The sequence below is a fragment of the Ptychodera flava genome, chromosome 16 (assembly GCF_041260155.1).
Source record: "Ptychodera flava strain L36383 chromosome 16, AS_Pfla_20210202, whole genome shotgun sequence".
Lineage (NCBI taxonomy): Eukaryota > Metazoa > Hemichordata > Enteropneusta > Ptychoderidae > Ptychodera > Ptychodera flava.
The window spans coordinates 25,404,783-25,424,989 of record NC_091943.1 but is presented as its reverse complement, the minus strand read 5'-3'; the positions used below and the strand labels follow the sequence as shown (position 1 = coordinate 25,424,989).

At 39.5% G+C, this 20,207-nt stretch overlaps 1 protein-coding gene across 1 annotated transcript in view; it reads right to left on the bottom strand.

Moving 5' to 3' along the window:
* The window catches only part of LOC139114411 (uncharacterized), a 49,162-nt gene that overhangs the window by 15,136 nt on the left and 13,819 nt on the right, over positions 1–20,207 (bottom strand). Inside the window, exons 6-18 of the mRNA XM_070676131.1 lie at positions 9,486–9,719; positions 8,834–8,978; positions 7,817–8,230; positions 7,250–7,372; positions 6,793–7,021; positions 5,666–5,883; positions 4,744–5,109; positions 3,918–4,343; positions 2,419–2,628; positions 1,563–1,647; positions 1,145–1,290; positions 872–916; positions 178–525 (exon numbers count right to left, since the gene is read on the bottom strand). Coding sequence (XP_070532232.1) covers positions 178–525; positions 872–916; positions 1,145–1,290; positions 1,563–1,647; positions 2,419–2,628; positions 3,918–4,343; positions 4,744–5,109; positions 5,666–5,883; positions 6,793–7,021; positions 7,250–7,372; positions 7,817–8,230; positions 8,834–8,978; positions 9,486–9,719 — 2,989 coding nt within the window. The remainder of the gene's footprint in view (positions 1–177; positions 526–871; positions 917–1,144; positions 1,291–1,562; positions 1,648–2,418; positions 2,629–3,917; positions 4,344–4,743; positions 5,110–5,665; positions 5,884–6,792; positions 7,022–7,249; positions 7,373–7,816; positions 8,231–8,833; positions 8,979–9,485; positions 9,720–20,207) is intronic.

Here is a 20,207-nt window from a genome sequence, read left to right as displayed (position 1 = left end):
TTGATATTCTTTTAGAAGAAAAATGAAAAAAAGGACACCCTACTTTTTTCACAATGGCAAGCTTTCGAATAGTTTAGGAGTTTAGTATTTCCTCGATGATGTTTTGTTAAGGGTGTTTTTAATTCCTACGAACGAAGAGGTATTTGTAAATGTTGGTTACTTTTAGATATAACTCACCAGTTGCCTCTTTGCTGCATATCACCCCGTCATACTCTAAGTCGCACGTCTCGATGTCAAACACACACGTGAATCTGCTTGTTCTTCTTATCACAGGACACGTCGCGCTATTTTCACTGCGTCTTTCTCTAGTGCCATTGAATAACAAGTGACCAATAGCAACCGTCCTAACGGTCAAGTATGGACTAACAACCTCTAACAGGAACAATCCGACAGATTCGGTGACAGCATAGGCGACTTGAGCGTCGTTATCGTGACAAATTCTGACAGCGTCATCTTCATACATTTGGGTTCGTTTAAACAATGTGTAACATGACCCATCTTTCAAGATCCAACCACTTGCACATGCTTAAAGAGAGTGAAAATGTAAAACAGTGTTAAGCAAAGGAGTAGGAAAGAAACAATTCTCAACCACTTGCACATGCTTAAAGAGAGTTAAAATGTAAAACAGTGTTAAGCAAAGGAGTAGGAAAGAAATAATTCTCTCACTAAAATTCAAAATGGTAAAAATGTAAATAAAAAGTTATAATGGTGTGAAAAACCCATGACGAACCACCAGGGACTAATAACAATTTGCGAACATGAATACTCAACTTTGGCATTCAGCGTAGAGAGTGTGCTGTGAGCTGTCTTATGCCATTCCAGATACCCAAGAACTCCCAATTATTGATATGCATTCGAGAAAACTACTTACTTAAGTGACCTGCGACGACAGTATCTTCTTCAGCAGTGTTATCACCTACAACAGGGTGATAAGAACTATTGCAAATAATGGGTTGACCTCTGGTTTATTCTTTCTCATGGCATATAAGGTAACCAACAGGCATCTTTTACAAGGGACATCCTATTATATATTTACAAGGTTCAAGGACGACATTTTTCCATCGGGGAAAAGGTCGATATTTAAACGGTATTTAAACACGCACAAACTTGTTTGCAATTGGTGGCACAAAGTATGGCAGTTTACCTCGATACGTCGCAGGCATCTTGCATATGTATTGCTTTACGTTGTTATAAGCACAGGCAACATCATGCCAATGGTTTACCGAATACAATTCTTGCAATTCTATTACAGTACAGTCTTCTAGTGCGCCTCCAGATGGCTCTATCACACTATAAGTGAGGACAGAAATCATGGAGAAGAATTATGATTTATGAAATGCAAATCCGGTTGACAAGCTGTTGGGAAGGGCTTACCAGATTTCATCTTGAGAAATCTAAACCCCCTGAAGTATATCTAAGACTTGTGTCCGGACAAGTAAGGAAGTAGCCGTAATCATGGATACTTAAACTACTTTTACGTGAGAAATGATAAATGGTTCCTTGATTTTAGCGATTCGCTGTGCTCTTTGAACATGGGTACAATGACGTTTGTGAGTACTTACGCGCCGTTGTTGTACCATCCTGCATAACTCATGGGACTGTCATCCGTCCATCGATAGCTCCCTTCTTTTGCGGAATCTGTCAATCCTGTCGGTCAATTGGAGCAAAAATTCAAATGGACCACATTATATGTTTTATATGAGTATTAAACAGAGGTTGTTATCAACATCTCAGTCTGCATATACTGATTTTCGCTAAGCGCGTAGATAGTAAAGGTATAATAACCCAAGATATCATATTACGAGTTTTAACGGGACAGGATGTGATATGGCATGAAATGACATGATATGATATTATATGATATGATATGACATGACAATGATATGATGACACAATTTGATATAATATGATAATTATATGATATGATATGTTTGATAAGATATGATATGATATGATAATATGGCATGATATGATAAGATATGATAATGATATGATAATGACATGATAATGTTAAGATACGATATGATGTGATGTGATATGATATGATATGGTATGATATGAAACGTAGGATAGGAGAAGAGACGAGATGAGATGATACAAAATGAGACCAGACGACAGGAGACTAGACAAAAGATTATAGGACATGACGAGGTTTCACGTGGCATTGCAGATCACTGTTGGGAATTATAGAGTATTTATACTTTAATTCCTGCGGAATTAGGGGCAAGGGGATTTCTCTCAAAATGTTTACTTTAATATCGGTATTGCAGTCCAGCCTGAATGATCATCAGTCATATCACGTAATTATGTGCCGTATTTCTGCCCCCCCCCCCTCAAAGCTCACCGTTTAATTGGATGATCTGTGACGTTTTGCAGTGATTCTCTTACATGTACTTTCTATCATGGATTTGTGCCTACCGATGTAAACATCAGAGTTACCAGTGAACCAATCAGTCGTGAGTTTGTAGTGCAAGAAAACCATCTCATGATAACTCTTGATGCTGACTAGATGACCGCCATCATTGAAACAGTCAGCTTCGGCTTCTGTCCATCGAAGATACTCACTACTTTGTCTAAAACTGTAACAGTTTTTCTCGTAAACATCCCATCCATAGGTACAATAGTAATCTGCAAACAAATATCGCAAGTGACAACTCGTGGTTTAAGTCTTCACTCCTTACCAGACCAACATAAATAAAGTTTAATATCAAAGTTAGAAAACGGCTCACGATATGTTTAGGCCATGTAATGTCTGTAGAAGGAGGTCTTAGAATAATGTTATCTATGCATATGTTAAAGATTCTTTATTCCGCCAAGTGGTTGTCTCCCTGATTCTACAACTATGACCAGAACAGCTGAAACATTGTTGTTTCGTGGTGAAAATGGCAAAGTATCGTGAAAAGTGAATGAATGGTCTATTAAAGCAATGTCTCTCTACTTTTCATTACATGTGTCATAACTTAAAGGGATGGACCATTAGATCCAGGGAGGGGGTGGTCAGAACAGAAAAAAAATTCAAAGCAAAATATTAGGAACAAATCTTCAGACTTGTTTGCAAAATAAAAAATCAGAACGCAAAAAATGACGATTATGAGAGTTTACTTAGAAATAAAAACTAGCACATCACGGCCCACTTGGGAAAAAATTCAAAAATTTACAATTGTTAATAAAAGATATTCACAATCTGATTGTGACCACCCCGTTTCGATCTAATGATCCGTCCTCAAAAACACTGTGACTGAACAATGCTTGTTTCCAGCGTCCACCGACAATTTAAATTAAGTTCAAGATTCTATTCTCATTAGTTTTCGATTTTCAGAACTAATTGTAAATTGCATGTTCTTGGGGTTAGGGTTTCATGTCCAGTCAGTTTTTTAAATGAAAAAAGTTTAATTCAGAAATGATCAAGACAGGATTTCCTTTTCAGTTCAATAAAAAATAATAAACCACTTAAACATTTGATTGTAAATAAAACACAGTTATGTTTTTCTTTTGTATTTGGAATCAGACATGCAATTCTTAGTAAAAACGAAATTTAGCTATATAAGTTATTGCTATTTGTATTTATTGAATAAATTTGAAATTACATATTATTAATCATTTCATAGAAGGTACCTTTTTCGTTTCTTCATTTTATTTTTAAAAAATAACCTTGCCATTCTGAAACACACTAATATAATGCTTTTTTTAACACAATTAACGGAAAGAAGAAAAAAAGGAGAAAAGTATATTTGTTATTTTGAACACAATAAAAGGCAAATATTACAAACAGTTACTATGATTGGTTAAGTTACTATAATTGGTTATGTAATGTTACTGGTATCATAGTACCGAAAAACAGCCAACGGAAAAGATGATTGCATAATATGCCATTATGCAAAGCCGCCCCTTAACCAGTGATGGGATCTAGTACTCACCAGCACTATCGGTCAAAGTAAAACCGTCTGGGAGTTCAAAGGTTGACGAGTAGTATTCAACAGAAAATCCTCTGCCACTGTCGATGGAATCGGATTCAAACTGGATCAGCAGACGGTTCTTACTTGAGCGTATGAGTTGAGGGGGTAGACGACTGTTGCAGTACAATCCGAACAACGGATGATGGCGAGATCCCCCGTCGAAAACCTCCACGAAATCACTGACACATGAACCTGACGATATGATGTCGAAGTCGGTAAATGTTATTGCGATGTAATTGTTGGTAGAGGGCGCCACTATTACCCACGAACACCTAAGGTTTGCACCATAATTATTAGGGTAGTTTGGAGAGCTGATGAAACCTCGTTCGTAAGCACACACTTCAGGATTTTGGCACGTCTGTGCCCCGCTGCCGCATCCGGTCAACTCTGGAAGAAATTGTGGAAGGCGCATAAAATGCAGATTAAAAAAATTACTTAGCCCTTTAAAATGAAAATTTTACGTTTAATTCTACTTACATCAAATTTAGCTCAGACATTTTTGATGAGTTGTCTAAATTGCTTGCATTGTAAATATGCAAATTAACACAGTTAACTGTCACATACAGGGAGGGAGGATACGCTTATATCACGTGCTGCTAATGATAACCATCTCTTCAATGACAAGGTTTTATCAACATTATTCACCAATATATGAAACCTATTACTAGGAAAACCTGCCCATGATAAATCCAGAAGAGATTAAGAACCTTTTGTCCTGTGAAATTTAATAACATAAAGAACCATACTGTCTGTAAGAATGGCTTTGAATTAGTCATGACGTACTTACCAACCTCCTCGTACTCAGCTCTAAATCCTAAAGATTCTCTATTCAGCCAGGTTTGGAATGTAACGAGAACTTCTGAGCTCTGTGACACCACATTTGGTCGGAAATTGCCACAGAGGGTCGCAATCTGGTTACTCTCCATTGCTGTGCGGCCGTTATATATGACTACCTTGTCAAGGCAGCTGTCACTGACATAAAACTCAGGAAATGTTATCGAAACAAACTTATCACTTGCGACGGATACCAACCACTGACATCGTGTGAAGGGTTCAAGATGGTGTGAAAGGTTAAAGGTCGAGAACTGTCCTTTTGGTGAGGAAAAATTTGCCAAACTTTCGCACCCTGAGTCACAAATTCCAAATCCACAGTCTGAAGAGATAAAGTATTAAATAAAATCAATGTGGACGCCTGGTGCTGGATTTTTTGTCACGATAAGCGCATGTTACTTGTGAACATTGTAAATTCATATGAACTGTGTTTTTCTATAGAAGATCAACGACCTGATCATCTTCTTGGTTAAAACATTCAGTTTGAAAAAAATACGCACGATTTCACGAACGTCGGTGCTGTTCTCATAGACAAAGATCGACATCGTGTCCGTCAGAGCCCAAAAGGGACATATATACAACTGCCGACTAAAATACTTAAATCTTCTGGTTTCATCCTGACGGACTTTGAACGCCTGCATTCACATGCAAATATTGCAAATCTTAACGTCTGTACCCTAACCAACATGCTATGACCATCTTTTGGTTCAGAGGGGGAAGGAAGAAGTTGTCGCTAACAAAATCAACATTTTCACTAACGAAATATTAGAATCAATTCTAATAGTTTCTCTGTCGATATATAGACTAGAAGCTAACTAGACTGATTACTTCATTTCAAAAAATAATAAGTACAATATGCACCTATATTGTTTACCCACCTGCTTCTCTATATATAGCCCCAAAGCCAAGAAAATCAGGCATGCCAGCCGTTAGTTGATTTACTTTCAAGGATATTGAAATTTGGTTGAAAACTGACAAAATTCTCAGTGATTCAAGCTGTCCGCAATACGTCAAGGAGTTGGTATCGTCATCGATGACCATGGTGTCCAAACATTCGCTTTCGGTAGCGCGAAGGTTGAAAAACAAAAACTGCAGGCTTTGAAAATACAGAAGAGTCACTGGTTATTCCAAGAAAAAACGGGCGAGGTCATTTCAAATACCCTATATTCAGGTTTCAATTCTTTTGATCAGAATAGTCTTTAATGGGTATTTTTGTTTAGAAACAATCTTCTCAAAAATCGTACGCTTGTCAGACGAACATGCACTACCACAGCGAAAGTATTAATAGAATCAAAGGTCGATGCTAGAAACCAGTATATCTAGACCTTGCTGTTTATGTGACTATGAAAAACGGGTGAGCATGAACTATATCATTTGCTACAAAAACAGCGAGTATATCAATCAGCCAGGTCCCTCATACCAAAGAAAATTCCGCTGTCTTTAAAAATCATCTTTGACAAAGTGATAAACTGTTCAAAAAGTGTTTACTGTTCTGACTACCTCCCGAATATTTCGTCTTGTTATTTTCTATAATAGATAAACGAAAGAGGGAGTACTATACTTAATTTCTTGGAACGAACATTAGCACAAACCATTCTATTAGTGCAATCACTAGACTTAAAACTACCAGGGTGCAATTTAAATTTTGCTAATTGACTGACTCTTGATCACTACCAAAATATTCATACCATCCACACTCATGTTGCCAAGTCTTGATACCTTCGCGATGCCTAGATGTGCGGAAGTAGTCTCACTATGTATGGTGAGGATTTAGTAATGTCATTACACATAATTGTATTACAACAGTTGAACAACACTTATCATCATTCACTAGCCTTTGCGTCACATATGTTTACATGAGCTGTCTTAGTTCGAATATTTCAAGTCTGTGATCAGTAAATAACAGTATCATACTTATGATGTAAACACCTTGCCTTTGCAAGAAAAATATACATGGTATGCAAAACAAATCAAAGCAGAGGAGTAGCAATGAGAGCATAATTACCTTACGTATTTGTAGGCACTGACTGAGATCAGGTAGTAACAAGATAAATCCGCATTGTACCATGGGGGATAGCTTGAAGCGTGAATGTATCCAAAGGTAAAGTTCAAGTTGAACTCACTCATGCCGGGTACGCTCGGATCCCACGTGGCGCTCTGTACAGTATTGTCGCAAGGCACGAGCAAATCCCTTTTTCCGGAGGGCTTTTCATCTGCTTCCATGCTGCAAATGGCTTAAGAAAGATAAAAAAACGAAAAATTGAAATTCAAGATGTGAAAATTGCCTGATGTCTCTATGTGTCAAGTTGGATGTTTCTGTATAACTTATGTTAAGTTTGCGAAGCATAGCACGCAAAGTTGTTGAAATGACCCATTCTAGTAATTTTTAAGTCTTCTTTCTGCTAGAAGCTTACATAATAGGGTTATTTTGATGTCACCCCGAAGAAATGGCCTGTACTTACGAATACAGTTTTTGCCATTAGCAGGATCCACTATGTGGCCGTCTGGACAAGAGCAATAGTAACTTCCCGGTGTGTTCACGCAACTGTGAGAACAACCAGGATTCAGCAGACATTCATTCACATCTGAAAATAGAGTACAAACACGTGGCAATACAATATGAACGTGTTGCACATTCATTGAGTCTAAACACGTGGCAATATGAGATAAAATGTGTTGCACATTTCAGGATGATGATGCTCATTACGTTGTTCCTGAAGAGCCGTATTACTTGAAGTTACTTTGCAGATTGTAAAGGTTTACCAAAATGAGATCATATACACCTAAAAGTTTGAAGACTTCGGGGACTGAAGATTGTCACAAAAAAAATCAACGATAAACTTTGTTGTCTTCGACACTATGTTCGTAGAGGAGAATATTATTGATCCTGTTACGTACATCTTGAAAATACTTGTGTGTTCACTACTGAAGATAAAGCCGATGAAATATGTTTGATCAAAATTCCGATAAGTGGCACTTTCAGGAGTTCCCTTAAAATGGCCATATGTAGACTCTTTTGACAAACCTACCTTTCTGACATATGGAAGGGTAAACACGTAACTCATTGAGACAGTCATGAGGTTTCCATAAGAACGAATCCTCCATGTCCATCAAAGTACAGTAGTGTTTTTCATCAAGCAATGCAAAGTTTCTGTTATCTCCAAAGTAGTCAAGTGCGACCGGAGTACCGTCCCGCCACTGGAAATTTTGTTTTCCTGAATGCTTGGTCAAACCTATGTTGTATTGTTTGTATGACGAGATCGTGAACAGAGCATAGTTTTCTTCGATGAATTGCTGCATTGACTCAGATTTTATTGTTAGAGGTAAACTTCCTTCAAGAAAGATGGCGTCACATGCATCTTCTAGGTCGCTGTACACGGATCCCAGACAGAAACCATTATGGTACAAGACTTCGCCACCACATGGATTCCCTCCTGTATCAGCTGTGGTTGAAAAGAGTTGGCAATTTTATGTAACAAATTTGCGTCACTCTAGTTTACAATCTTTTGCCATAGTGTGCGCAGAATAGTGTAGCCGTAGGCAAAATAAAGCAATGACATCAACAAGGACAAATGAGTTGTTATACGCCAAATTAAGTGTAAAATAACACCAACATATTAGGCGATGATAAGAGCTGCACGAGAACTTACGAAGATGTTAACGAAGATCTTTAAACTTAGTTCTTTTTCTCATTAAATGGCATATTTTGTTTTACCACAGCGTTTGGGGCCAAAAGACACCACATCGAAAGCATTACGAACAGCAAAAAAGGTACAAGTTTCAAATTTACTGTACACATTCACTACTTAGATCACTATTTCGATATCATATTTACATGGCAGGCGATGATAGTGTGCTAAATATATGAATTTAGCGAACTCTCGCGAGAAGAAGAAAAAAGTCTACCATAGTGTTGCTCCAACTAGTGTGCTTGTGCCTGCACATTTCAACTACGTTATTTGAAAACAGATGTTATGTTGGAGTGGTAAGACAGTTCCAACTCGAGAATGTCATGATATGCCAGAAATTATTTTAAAAATGCTCACCAGAAAGTCGGCATCCTAGCACTTCCACTCGCATGCATATTTCCTGATACCATGTGACCGGAACGAAGCGCAGTATTCTCGAAAAGAACGGATGATCCAGATGGTGGGTTACTGGCGTGCTTTGATCGAAATTACCATCAAAGACCTGAAATATTGTACTCATTTTCACGGTTTTGTCCATATGAATAAGGTTAAACAAAAGTATTCTTCATCGTAAGTCATTTGAGGCACAAAACTGCGTATATGCAGCATCTAAGGACAGTTACATTAATGGGAGTTAACTAGGTGGTGATTACACATGGAAAATATCACAAGCTGTACAGTTGCATGAGGGTTATGTTCTGTTTTTGCATGTTGGATACATATTACTTTTGTAGAGTGACATACTTTTTATCGATAAGACAAGCAAGACGGGTACGGCTTTGGGGTACTTTGGCTACCGAGTATTAATGTAGAGAGACTTGTGAATAGATCGTAGAAGCTAAACTGCCAATTAGAGGCTAGCTGCAGCAATTCACAAAGTCAGTGCAATAAACTCACCGAAATTTAATTATTAATGAACCTTTTGTAAAACAAATCAGACTGTCATTTGATATATCGTTCCCATGAATACCACATGATTTCAAATACGAACCATGTGTCTTCTACAAACCTCATCGTCACCATTGAAGTCCTTGAAAACTCTCCAATCGTCGCCCTCTCCCATGTAAACTAATTTATAGGACGTAACCCAGCACAGCACATTGTTGTGCCCTAGACCCTGTGTTACGCTTCCAGTTACAGACACTAGCTCTTGAAAATCAATTTGCAACCAATTATCCGTGATTACGTCTGGTTTGCTTATCCAACCGGCAGAAAAAATTCCTTCGCACGTAAATAAAACATCCTGCAACACACAGATACAGACACCAGTGACTTATCTGTAAAATAAGTACTTTTAAAGTCTAAATACGTTTATTTTTCACGTTGTTTTCATTTTGTTTTAAATGACGTTATTTCATGTAGTTGTATTTATTAAGAGATGAGTTTGTGTTTTGTGATACCCTCCTAAAAGAAATGTATTGCTCAAATCAAATATTATTATTAAACTTCACTGTCCCTAAAAAATGAGAAACTTGTCTCGCAATGGCACAGACAAACAACATTAAAATACGGTGATGAAAAGGATAATACACATCAAAATTACGAAAAAACTTGTTACCATAAGTGTTGAACTGTGGACTTAAGACATTCTCTGATTGAGAAGTCGGATGGCAGAGGGTACATAACTAAGTCGAGCACGACGTGTTCTTAAAGCTAGAGTTTTATACCTGCGACCTAACGGGAGCTCCTCAAAATGCTGAGCCAATGGATGGGAAGGATTCCCGATGATTTTAACAGCTTCGACAAAAGCTCTGTTCTGCTTCATCCTCCTACTTACCTGTCACTATTACTTTTGGCTTATCTCATTTGCTGCCTTCCAGAACGAGGCAAAAATTTAAATACACGTGATCTCATCCCAGACGGAAACCGACATGAGATTCCATATTCAAATAGTTCTCATCCCAGACGGAAACCGACATGAGATTCCATATTCAAATAGTTCTCATTTGCCTAGGTGTGTGTAAACACACCGTTTTTCAGCCTTCCAGTATATGGTTTTTGACGTCCGGTTTTGCTCTACTGTTCCTTCCTGGGAGCGTGAGTTATGGTATCGTCTATTATTTCCTGTTTATTTCTCTCTTTTAGCAGTCAGTTTGGTTTGACGGTAGTCTTCAGGCCGTTTGAAGTACTGCTTTGAGTTTATGTAGCAAATGTGTGTTGCCATTGTTTGCTTTCCACGCTTTGGTCAGTCTGCAACTGTGCGAGCCAGTTTCTCGTGCATTGTGTATTGTACTTTATGGTATTTATCCCGCTGGTTTTTGTGTACCGTAGGTTTACCGGTTCTGCTTGTATCATGGACCTATGCGATGTTCCTGCGAGTGACGGTTCTAAGGTTTGCGCTGCAGCTAGATGTAGGAAGATTATTCCTGCTGATGACAGCCATGACAAGTGTCTTGCATGTCGTAAGTGTTCAAAGACTGAGCCTTGTGATATTTGCAAGAATTGGTCAGATGAACTATGGCGCAATTTTACTAATCCTGAGTTGCTGCAAGGTAAGCAAACTTCAAAAGGTAAGTCTCAGAATGACAAGTCCAGGAAGTCGGCTAGTAGTGCAGCTGTCAATTTGCCCTCTGACGAGTCCTATGTTTCCAAGGACGAGATTGAGGGTATTCCGGACACTAGATTTGAGCAATTTTCGGAGAAGGTTTCTTCTTTGTTGGCTTGTTTTCTTGCTCTATCTCAGAGTGCTGGTGTAACAGAGGGCAATCATGTGGAGCCCCAACACCAAAAGCACAGTTTGAATAGGGATTTACATGTGGACCCTACAGAGGTGATAAGTAATCAGGAGACGGCAGCTGTGTCGTGAGTTGTTTCACAGCCGTCTTACAAGTATAGAGATCCTGATTCTGTTTCTTTGTTCGCTCCGAGTGACCTTGATGAGAGCACAGATGGAGACAGTCATTCTATGTCTAGGTCACAGGATTATGTGCGAAGTGACATTGCTCATTCTGATACTCATTCAGAAATTTCTACTGCTGACGCTGACATGTCAGAAGCTTTGTCTGGGAAATGGCATGATATTATTAACATTATTGGCAATGTGCTTGGTTGTACCGAAGATAATAGCAATCATGGTAAACGTCAGTCTTTTATACTTGGTGGAGATAGTACAGTTACAGGTGCTCCTCGTTTGCCCATTGAGGGACTGATTGCACAAAGATGGACAGCTATTGAGAAGAGTTTGCCCAGAGTGTCAAAGTACACAAAGTCGGTAGACAAGAATTTCAGGTTACTTGAAAAAGACTTTGAAGAGTTTGCCAGAGCGCCTAGTGTAGAAAGTTTTGTCCACACTAAATTGGCAGCTGATAAGAAACATTTTTCAGCTAAGGATTTGAGAAGTTTTACCCACAAGGCTGATCTAGGACATCTTATGGTAGCTAAAGCTCTTAGAGTTTTACTGAGATGCATTTCACATTCATTGTTGGCTACCGCTTTTGTACATGCGGCAGTTTCGCCAGGTTCTATTATTCCTGATGACCAATTGTCTAAGGGTTTGGATTTTTTGCAGTTTTCTCTAACTTCCTCAGCAGATCAACTCTTGCGTGCCATTGCTTTGTCAGTTTCTGCCAGAAGGGAATTATTCCTTGATCAGATGGATTTTCCTACAAGATCAACTCAAAATCGTATGAATAAGCTTGCTATTCGTGGTGATAAACTCTTCCATGGAGAAGTCTCAGACATTTTTCACCAGGAAGCTGAAGCAGCTAGAGAGATGTTAGGGAAATAGTCTCCCTTTCTAGACCACGTCAGGGAGTTAAGCGACCTGCTTCTTTTCAGCCCAAGTCGCAGCCTTCTGCTAAACGTAACAGACTTTCTGTAAAGAGGTCTGTTTCTGCTAGACCTAGTAATTACTTTAAGGGTAAAAGGGATAAGAAGAGCTTTAGACCACCAGTGCCGCCCTTTCCGGATAAGCCCAGAGACCATTCTTTTAAACAATGACGGTTTGCCAGGGGCTTAGTGTGTAAATCTAGCACAGTTAAATATTCAAATTCCTTTTCCGGAGGTGCCAGTAGGGGGAAGATTATCTCTTTTCAGTCAGCACTGGGCCAAGATAACCAACGACCCGTGGGTTTTAGGGGTAGTTTCAGAAGGTTATCGCTTGGAATTTCTTCAAGTTCCCCCTCTTACAAGCAAGGTTATAAATTTTCCTCTTCCGTCGGATTTAGGAAAGAGAAATGCTATCCTTCAGGAAATAGAATCATTAATCTCAGAGAGGGCTATCAAGCCTGTCGCAGACAGATCAAAAGGTTTTTACAGCTCAATGTTCTAATTCCAAAGAGATCAGGGGGTTGGAGATCAATTTTAAATCTCCACCCGTTAAACCATTTTCTCAAAAAGAAACACTTCAGGATGAAACTCTATTTTCAGTTTTATCAGATCTGTCAAAAGGGGATTATGCAGTTTAAATCGATCTAAAAGATGCTTATCAACATATCCTTATTCACCCAGACTGCAGACATTTTCTCAGGTTTGCAGTGCAGGGCAAGGTGTTTCAGTTTCGGACACTGCCTTTCGGTCTGTCGTCAGCAGCCCGTTTGTTTACCAAGGTCACAGCAGTTTGAGTGCCTTTCTTCGAAAGCAACAAATTTATGTCCACATGTATCTGGACGATTGGCTAGCCAGGCAGACACAGATCAGGTTATTGCAGCGGGATACAGCTGTCAGTCTAGGCTGGCTACCAAACGAAAAGAAGTCAGAACTTTGCCCCAGTCAGAGCATCCATTATATAGGGGCAGAAATAGATTTAGAGGAAGGGATTGCTACTCCAATGCCAGAACGTTTTCAAGCTATTTGCGAAATGGTAAGTCATCTCTTGCCCGGCAGTTTTCAGACGGCGGCATTTTCTTCGCCTCCTAGGTCTTATGGCATCTTGCGTTCAGCTCATACCTTTGGCAAGGTTGAACATGAGGCCGGTGCAAATTTTCCTTCTGTCTCAATGGAAACCACATCAGAATCCTCTCAGTCATCCTATAAGGGTAGACGCCCTGTTAATACAGCATCTTCATTGGTGGACCAACAGAGTCAATTTTTCAAGGGAGTTTCACTGTCCCTGGAGCCCCAGAGGTTACAATAACTACGGATGCTTCAATGCAAGAATGGGGGCTCATATGGGAGATTTGACCATTTCATGGGTCTGGTCAGTAGCCCAGAGGCAAGAGCACATAAACTTTCTCGAGCTTCAGGCAGTATGGGAAAGTTTAAAGGCCTTCGTCCCTCATATCTTAGGGAGATTTGTTCTTGTAAGGTCAGACAATTCAACCGTAGTATCATATTTGAACAGGCAAGGGGGAACACAGTCTCCATCTCTCTGCATCCTCACTTGGCATCTAATGAATTGGTGCATTATCAGAAATATCAGGATCAGGGCAGCTCACATACCAGGCAGGTGCAATCTGATAGCAGATGCTCTGTCCAGAAGAGGACCTATCCCAACAGAGTGGATGTTAAAACATCAGGTGGTAGAGTCCCTTTTCAAGGTGTTAGACAGGCCTCACATAGATCTGTTTGCAACCGCACACAATGCCCATCTGCAGGTGTATTGTTCTCCAGTTCCAGACCAAAGAGCAGAGGCAGTGGATGCCTTTTCAGTTCCCTGGACAAACATGTTTGCATACACGTTTCCTCCAGTGTCTCTGATTCCCAGAGTACTAAGCAAGATGAGACACGAGGAGTGTGTTTCATTCTGATAGCGCTGAATTGCCCAAGACAACCGTGGTTTCCTCGATTGCTGGAGTTGCTAATAGAGATTCCAATAAAGCTACCAGAGACCCCAGATATTCTGAGCCAACCGTTGTCGGGTTTTCTTCACCCTGATCCATCAGTCCTCCATTTGACTGCTTGGAAACTGTCAAGAAACGTTTTTGCTCAGAGGGATTTTCAGCGAGAGCTGTAGAATATGCAGCGAACTCTCGTAGATCATCAACCATTAAATCATACAATTACAAGTTCAGAGTATTCAGTGATTGATGCAAAGAACGTGATGTCGATCCCATGCATCCACCTCAAAGTTCTGTGGGTGATTTTCTGGTTTTTCTTTTTGAGGCTATAGGTCTAAAGCCCCAAACTATTTCAACATATCGTTCAGCGTTGAGTTCTTTCCTTCCGAGTTATGATGAACATAGTGTAGGTCAGCATCCTCTTTTGGATAGTCTGATTAAAGGGTTTTTGTTAGCGTCCTCCTCAGAGGAGACTTTTGCCTTCTTGGAGTCTTCCTTTAGTATTAGACTCATTAAAGCCAGCTCCTTACGAGCCTATTAGTGAATCTGGTTTAAAGTATTTAACTATGAAGACTGTTTTTCTCATAGCTGTGGCGTCTGGGCGTAGACATAGTGAGATTCACGCTTTGTGTATCACAAGTGCTATCTCAGATGGGAGCCTACAGGTGTTAGATTGTTGCCTAGGGCAGGTTTTTTGTCAAAGAATGAATCTGTATCTCGTGTCGGTACAGAGATATTCATTCCGAGTCTTGAAAATATTTCAAGTGATCCTCAGGATAAACTTACTTGTCCTTTTAGGGCTCTTCGTTACTACATTAAGATGACTGCACAACTTCGAGGTAATACAGAACAGTTGTACTTAAGGTGTCTCCAGGTCAACATGGTCCAGCGTCCGAGGACACTATTTCTAGATAGTTATGGGATACAATCCAACTTGCCTATGATTCTTAAGATGGCCATTGTAGACTTGTGCATTCCATCAGAGCACATGATATGCGAGCTATTGCTGCCTCGTGGGCTTTGTTTAAAGGAGTGTCAGTGGATGACATTTGTAAAGCTGGTTTTGGGCTTCTCCAAATACCTTTATTAACTTTTACCTCAAGGATGTGCCTATGGAAGCTAGTTTTGCTTTAGGTTCTTTGAGGTGTGGCTCTACCTAGGTTGGGAGTCTTTGTTTGACATACCCTCCTCCATTTAAGCTTTGGATTCTATGTAACCAAAAGTAATAGTGACAGGTAAGTAGGAGGATGAAGCAGAATGAAAGTTTCTCCAAGGGAACATCTTTCTGCGAGAACTCCTACTTACCTGTCACTCCTCCCTCCCCCCTCCCCACTATTTTGATAGTCTATTATGGAGGTTGAGAACTGTTTGAATATGGAATCTCATGGCGGTTTCCGCCAGGGATGAGATCACGTGTATTTAAATTTTTGCCTAGTTCTGGAAGGCAGCAAATGAGATAACCCAAAAGTAATAGTGAAATGTAAGTAGGAGTTCTCGCAGAAAGATGTTTCGTGGGGGGAAACTTTCATTCTCATACAGTGATTTCATGCTCTTACATTCACGGCCCCAGATTTTGGAATAGGTGTTAACAATTGTTTGTAGTTTGTTCAAGTTCAAAACGGTCAGACCTCCATACCAGCTCAAAAATGAGAAGGTAATTATACTTTCAATGTGACTAGAGTAGAACGTTTTCAATATATGGATGAATATTCAGTGATCTCAGTTTGCGCAGTATGTACATTCGCTGTTTACTTTTCTTGTATATGGAGTCAGTGTTCTGTTGAAATGTCAATTTATCATCTATGAGGGATCGGAGATAATGGTATATTGAAACACACTCTACAACTTCAGAATTTATTTTAAGGGAATCGATTTTCTTCTTTGCCCTTCTGAAGTCAAAGATCATTTCCTTTGTTTTGCCAGAATTTAAATCAAGATAGTTTTTGTCACACCATTGTTTTAAGTGTTACACCTGATTTTCAAAGTGTTTTCATTGTTTGAATAATCTCCAAGTGATGTATAGTCTGGATATTTGACCATTTTTGACTGGTCACTTGTACTTTGAAGATCATTTGTATACAAAGAAAACAAAACAGGGGAGATCATCGAGCCTTGTGGTGCCCCACTAGACGTACTGTGCATACTGGACACGATTCCAGACGAGGCTTCCTTACTCAAACCTGTGTTATTTACTCTGACATATTGATGTCTATTTGTGAGAAAATCTAACACCCACAATATTATATTGGGGTTGACATTTATGTTGTATAACTTATTAACCATCAAATGAGGCTGTATGGTATTGAAAGCTGATGAAAAGTCTGCAAATAACATACGAACATATGACAGTCAATTGAACTTTTGATCTCAACATTTTAGTCACTGAAATTTTCGGTTGCAGCACTACAACCTTCGTCAGCAGAATAACCCGATCTCAATGTCGTGACCTTTCGGACACGTGACATCAAAATCGGGTCATAGACTTTTGGTAATTTATACCTTCCACTGTCTCTATTAAGGGATGGCTGGTTAACTCGGATATATATCGCCTCCTTGACACCCCTTTCGAAGTATCGGGGATCCCTATCAAGAATTTCTACATTTTCCAAGTTCACAAAATGGTCTGGTGATTCAATGTGGATATGTTGGGAAACTTCCGATGTTGTAGAGCTGGGACGCCGGTGTTCAAGAAATCTGGTTTTTAGAGATCTCTCCGTTTCACCGATGTAAAATTGTGTGCAGGGGCCCTTATCGGTCTGACCTTGACACGGAATCATGTAAACGGGACCAGTGATGTCTTTCTTGGCAGTTTTGTCATTGGGTGCAACCAGTAACAGGCATAGTGTTTGAGTAGGTTTGAAACAAACAATTATGCCGTAGGAGTTGCAGTCAGTTTCAGGGCCTCAGAAATACCCTTCACATACGGTAGAACAATTTGTCCTTTGCGAACGAAGTCTTTTCGTGCTTTAAAGGTGGTAGCTTTCGGTTTACTCTGTTTACTGACACAATTGAACGTCCATGATGGATACTCACATTTCACGAGAGCCTGCGTGATGAGTAGCTTTTCTTCTACACAATCAGTCACATCAGTAATAACGTACTCTGTCCGATGGAAGAGGTTTTTATCACTCTAAGTTTATGTTGTAACGGGTGATTAGAAGTGAAATTCAAATACTGATCTGTATGAGTAGGTTGACGGTAGATTTTAAGATTTATGGAGCCATCTACTTGAACTACTGATAAGGTATCCAAGAAAGCGAGCGACCTGTTCTCTTCACCTTCAGTTGTGAATTTGATATCAGGGTCAAGAGTATTCAGATGGTCTGTGAATTCCTGAGCATGACACTTCTTGAGTTTTGTGTGTGTGTCATCCACATACCTAAACCACCACAATGGGGGGTGAGGCGCAGTAGCGATAGCTATCTGTTCCAGATGTTCCATATACAAATTGCAAACAATAGGCGACACAGATGAACCCATTGCTGCTCCATGAATTTGTAAGGAATATACTCCGTTGTGTACAAAATATGTGCAACGTAAGCAGACATCCAATAGTTTGACGACTTGAGTTACTGACAGACGAGTTCTTTTGTCAAGAGTTATGTCTTTCTCCGGTTTTTTATGAATGATTCCTAGTGCTTTTTCAACTGGAACCGATGTAAATAGTGCAGTGACGTCATAGGATCGTAATTCTTCATCTTCCTCCAACCGTCTATTTTGCATACATTTGGCAAAATGCTGAGAGTTGACAACATGATGATCTGTTTGTCCAACTAAGGGAGACAAAACGCCCGCTACAAGTTTGGCACAATTGTATGTTATGGTACCAACACTGCTCACAATTGGTCTAAGTGGATTTTTTTGTTTATGCACCTTAGGCAAACCATAGAATTTTGGCGGGGTCTCAGTGGTGGGGTATAATTTCCTGTATTCTTCTCTGTTAATCCCTCCTTCTTTTTCTACCTCCTGTAATACTGACACAAGTTCTTTCTTGTATTGAGATGTAGGATCTTTGGTGCCTAGTTTTCTGTAAGTATTTGTGTCACTGAGTAACTGTTCACATTTCTGTTGGTATTCTTCAGTGTCTAATACTACAACCATTCTCCCTTTCTCTGCGGGTAAAATGCGAATATCCTTATCTTTCTTAAGTTTATCGAGAGCTTTCCATTCATTCACAGTCAAGTTGGACTCCAGTTTCTTCGGTCTACTTAGGAGGTTTGTGACTTTCGACCTTAATTCACTCCCGTCGCGGTCTGGTAGTGTTCTACACGCAGATTCAGTGGCCGAGATGACAGCAACTGCAGGAATTTCGTTAGGTGCGACGGCATAGTTCAAACCTTTCGCTAGCACCGACAGGTCAGGATCAGTCAACACTCTACTTGAACAGTTTTTCACCCACTTGTTGATACAGTCCGATGAAATGCTATCCGACTTCCCTGCAACCAATCGCTCTTTTTTGTCCAACAGGCGAGAAAATTTTGTCTGTTGACGTTTCTTTGACAACTCGTGTTCTTTCAGTTGCGACCTCTCTGTACGTGATGTAATTTCGACCATGATGTCATTCGGTAGACCGTTTTTGCCACGTATCAAATTTTCCAAGCGTTGATTTTCCTGGTTTAAGGTGTCTATTTTGTGTACAATTTGACCAACCCGCACATTTAATAAAGTTCTTTCAGCTTTCCTCAGGATATTTCTTGCTTTGGTGCCATGAACAGAACTTGAGAGACGTAAACTTACCGGCACAACGTCATTATGTTTGCAGTGTAACGTGAAACGTAGATGGTTGCGATACAGGGCGATCTTTTACCCATTTCTTTGCAAAAGTCTGATGTTGTTTAAGCAATCATTGCCATAATCATGTTTGATTTTTGCATGGAAATTCATCTGTGTTGGTAGCCAAATTACAGTCAATTGAACAGTTCAATTGACTGTACGTTGGCTACCAACACAGATGAATTTCCATGCAAAAAATACGAACATATGATTTGGGCTTCTCTAAATGAGTAAAAACTTGGTGAAGTAGCGTTATAACAGCATCTTCTACTGATCTGTTAGCCCTGTAAGCAAATTGAAGTGGGTCAACAAGATCTTTAACCTGTTTCAAAAGTCGCGATAGTACAAGACGTTCCATACATTTCATAATAATTGATGTCAAAGCAATTGGTCTGTAATCATTTAATTTGATAGGGTTATTGATTTTTGGAATTGGTGAAATAGCCGATGTTTTCCATATAGTTGGTATTGTATGTGTAGAAAGAGACCAGTTGAAAAGAATTGTGAAGACACCAGCCAGTTCTACGTGGCAATGCTGTAGGAGTCTACCAGATATATTATCTGGACCCTGTGCTTTACTTGGATTAATGCCCTTGAAAGTTGAACTGACCTGCTCCTCTGATATTTGAGGTAGATCTGAGTGTACCAGTTTACTTCTTACAATGTTTCTGGCAATATCTTGTTCCTGTGTGAAATTATGCTTATCAAAGCGACAGTAAAAATCATTTAATTCATTGACAAAAGTGTTACCATCTTTTACTTCCACCTGTTTACTTGTCTTTTGTTTACCAGAAAGAACAGCAAGGCCTTGCCACGCTTTCCTTACATCACCAGACTGGAACTGATTTTCGATTTTAGTTTTATACCTGTCTTTGCAAGCACGTATCTCTTGTTTCAACCTCTTTTGAAGAACTTTCCCATCACAGACTCTTCCTTCTGCAAATGCATCTGCCCTTTCCTTCAACATGTGTTTCAGATTAGAAGTAAACCACGGTTTAATATTTGCATACACTTTCGTCACTTTTTTCTCTACCAGCATATCCTGGCAGAATTTAAGGTAGCATGTTATAACCTCTGTTGATTCTTCAAGGGAGTGATTTTCAATAAAGACTGACCAGTAAGTGCTGGCAAAACACCCTTGCATCGCTTCAGTTGACTGTTTCGACAAGTTTTGCACTGACTTATTTTTGGTTTGGTTTGTTTCAATTTTTGCCTATAAGTAGGAATGAGATACACTGCAT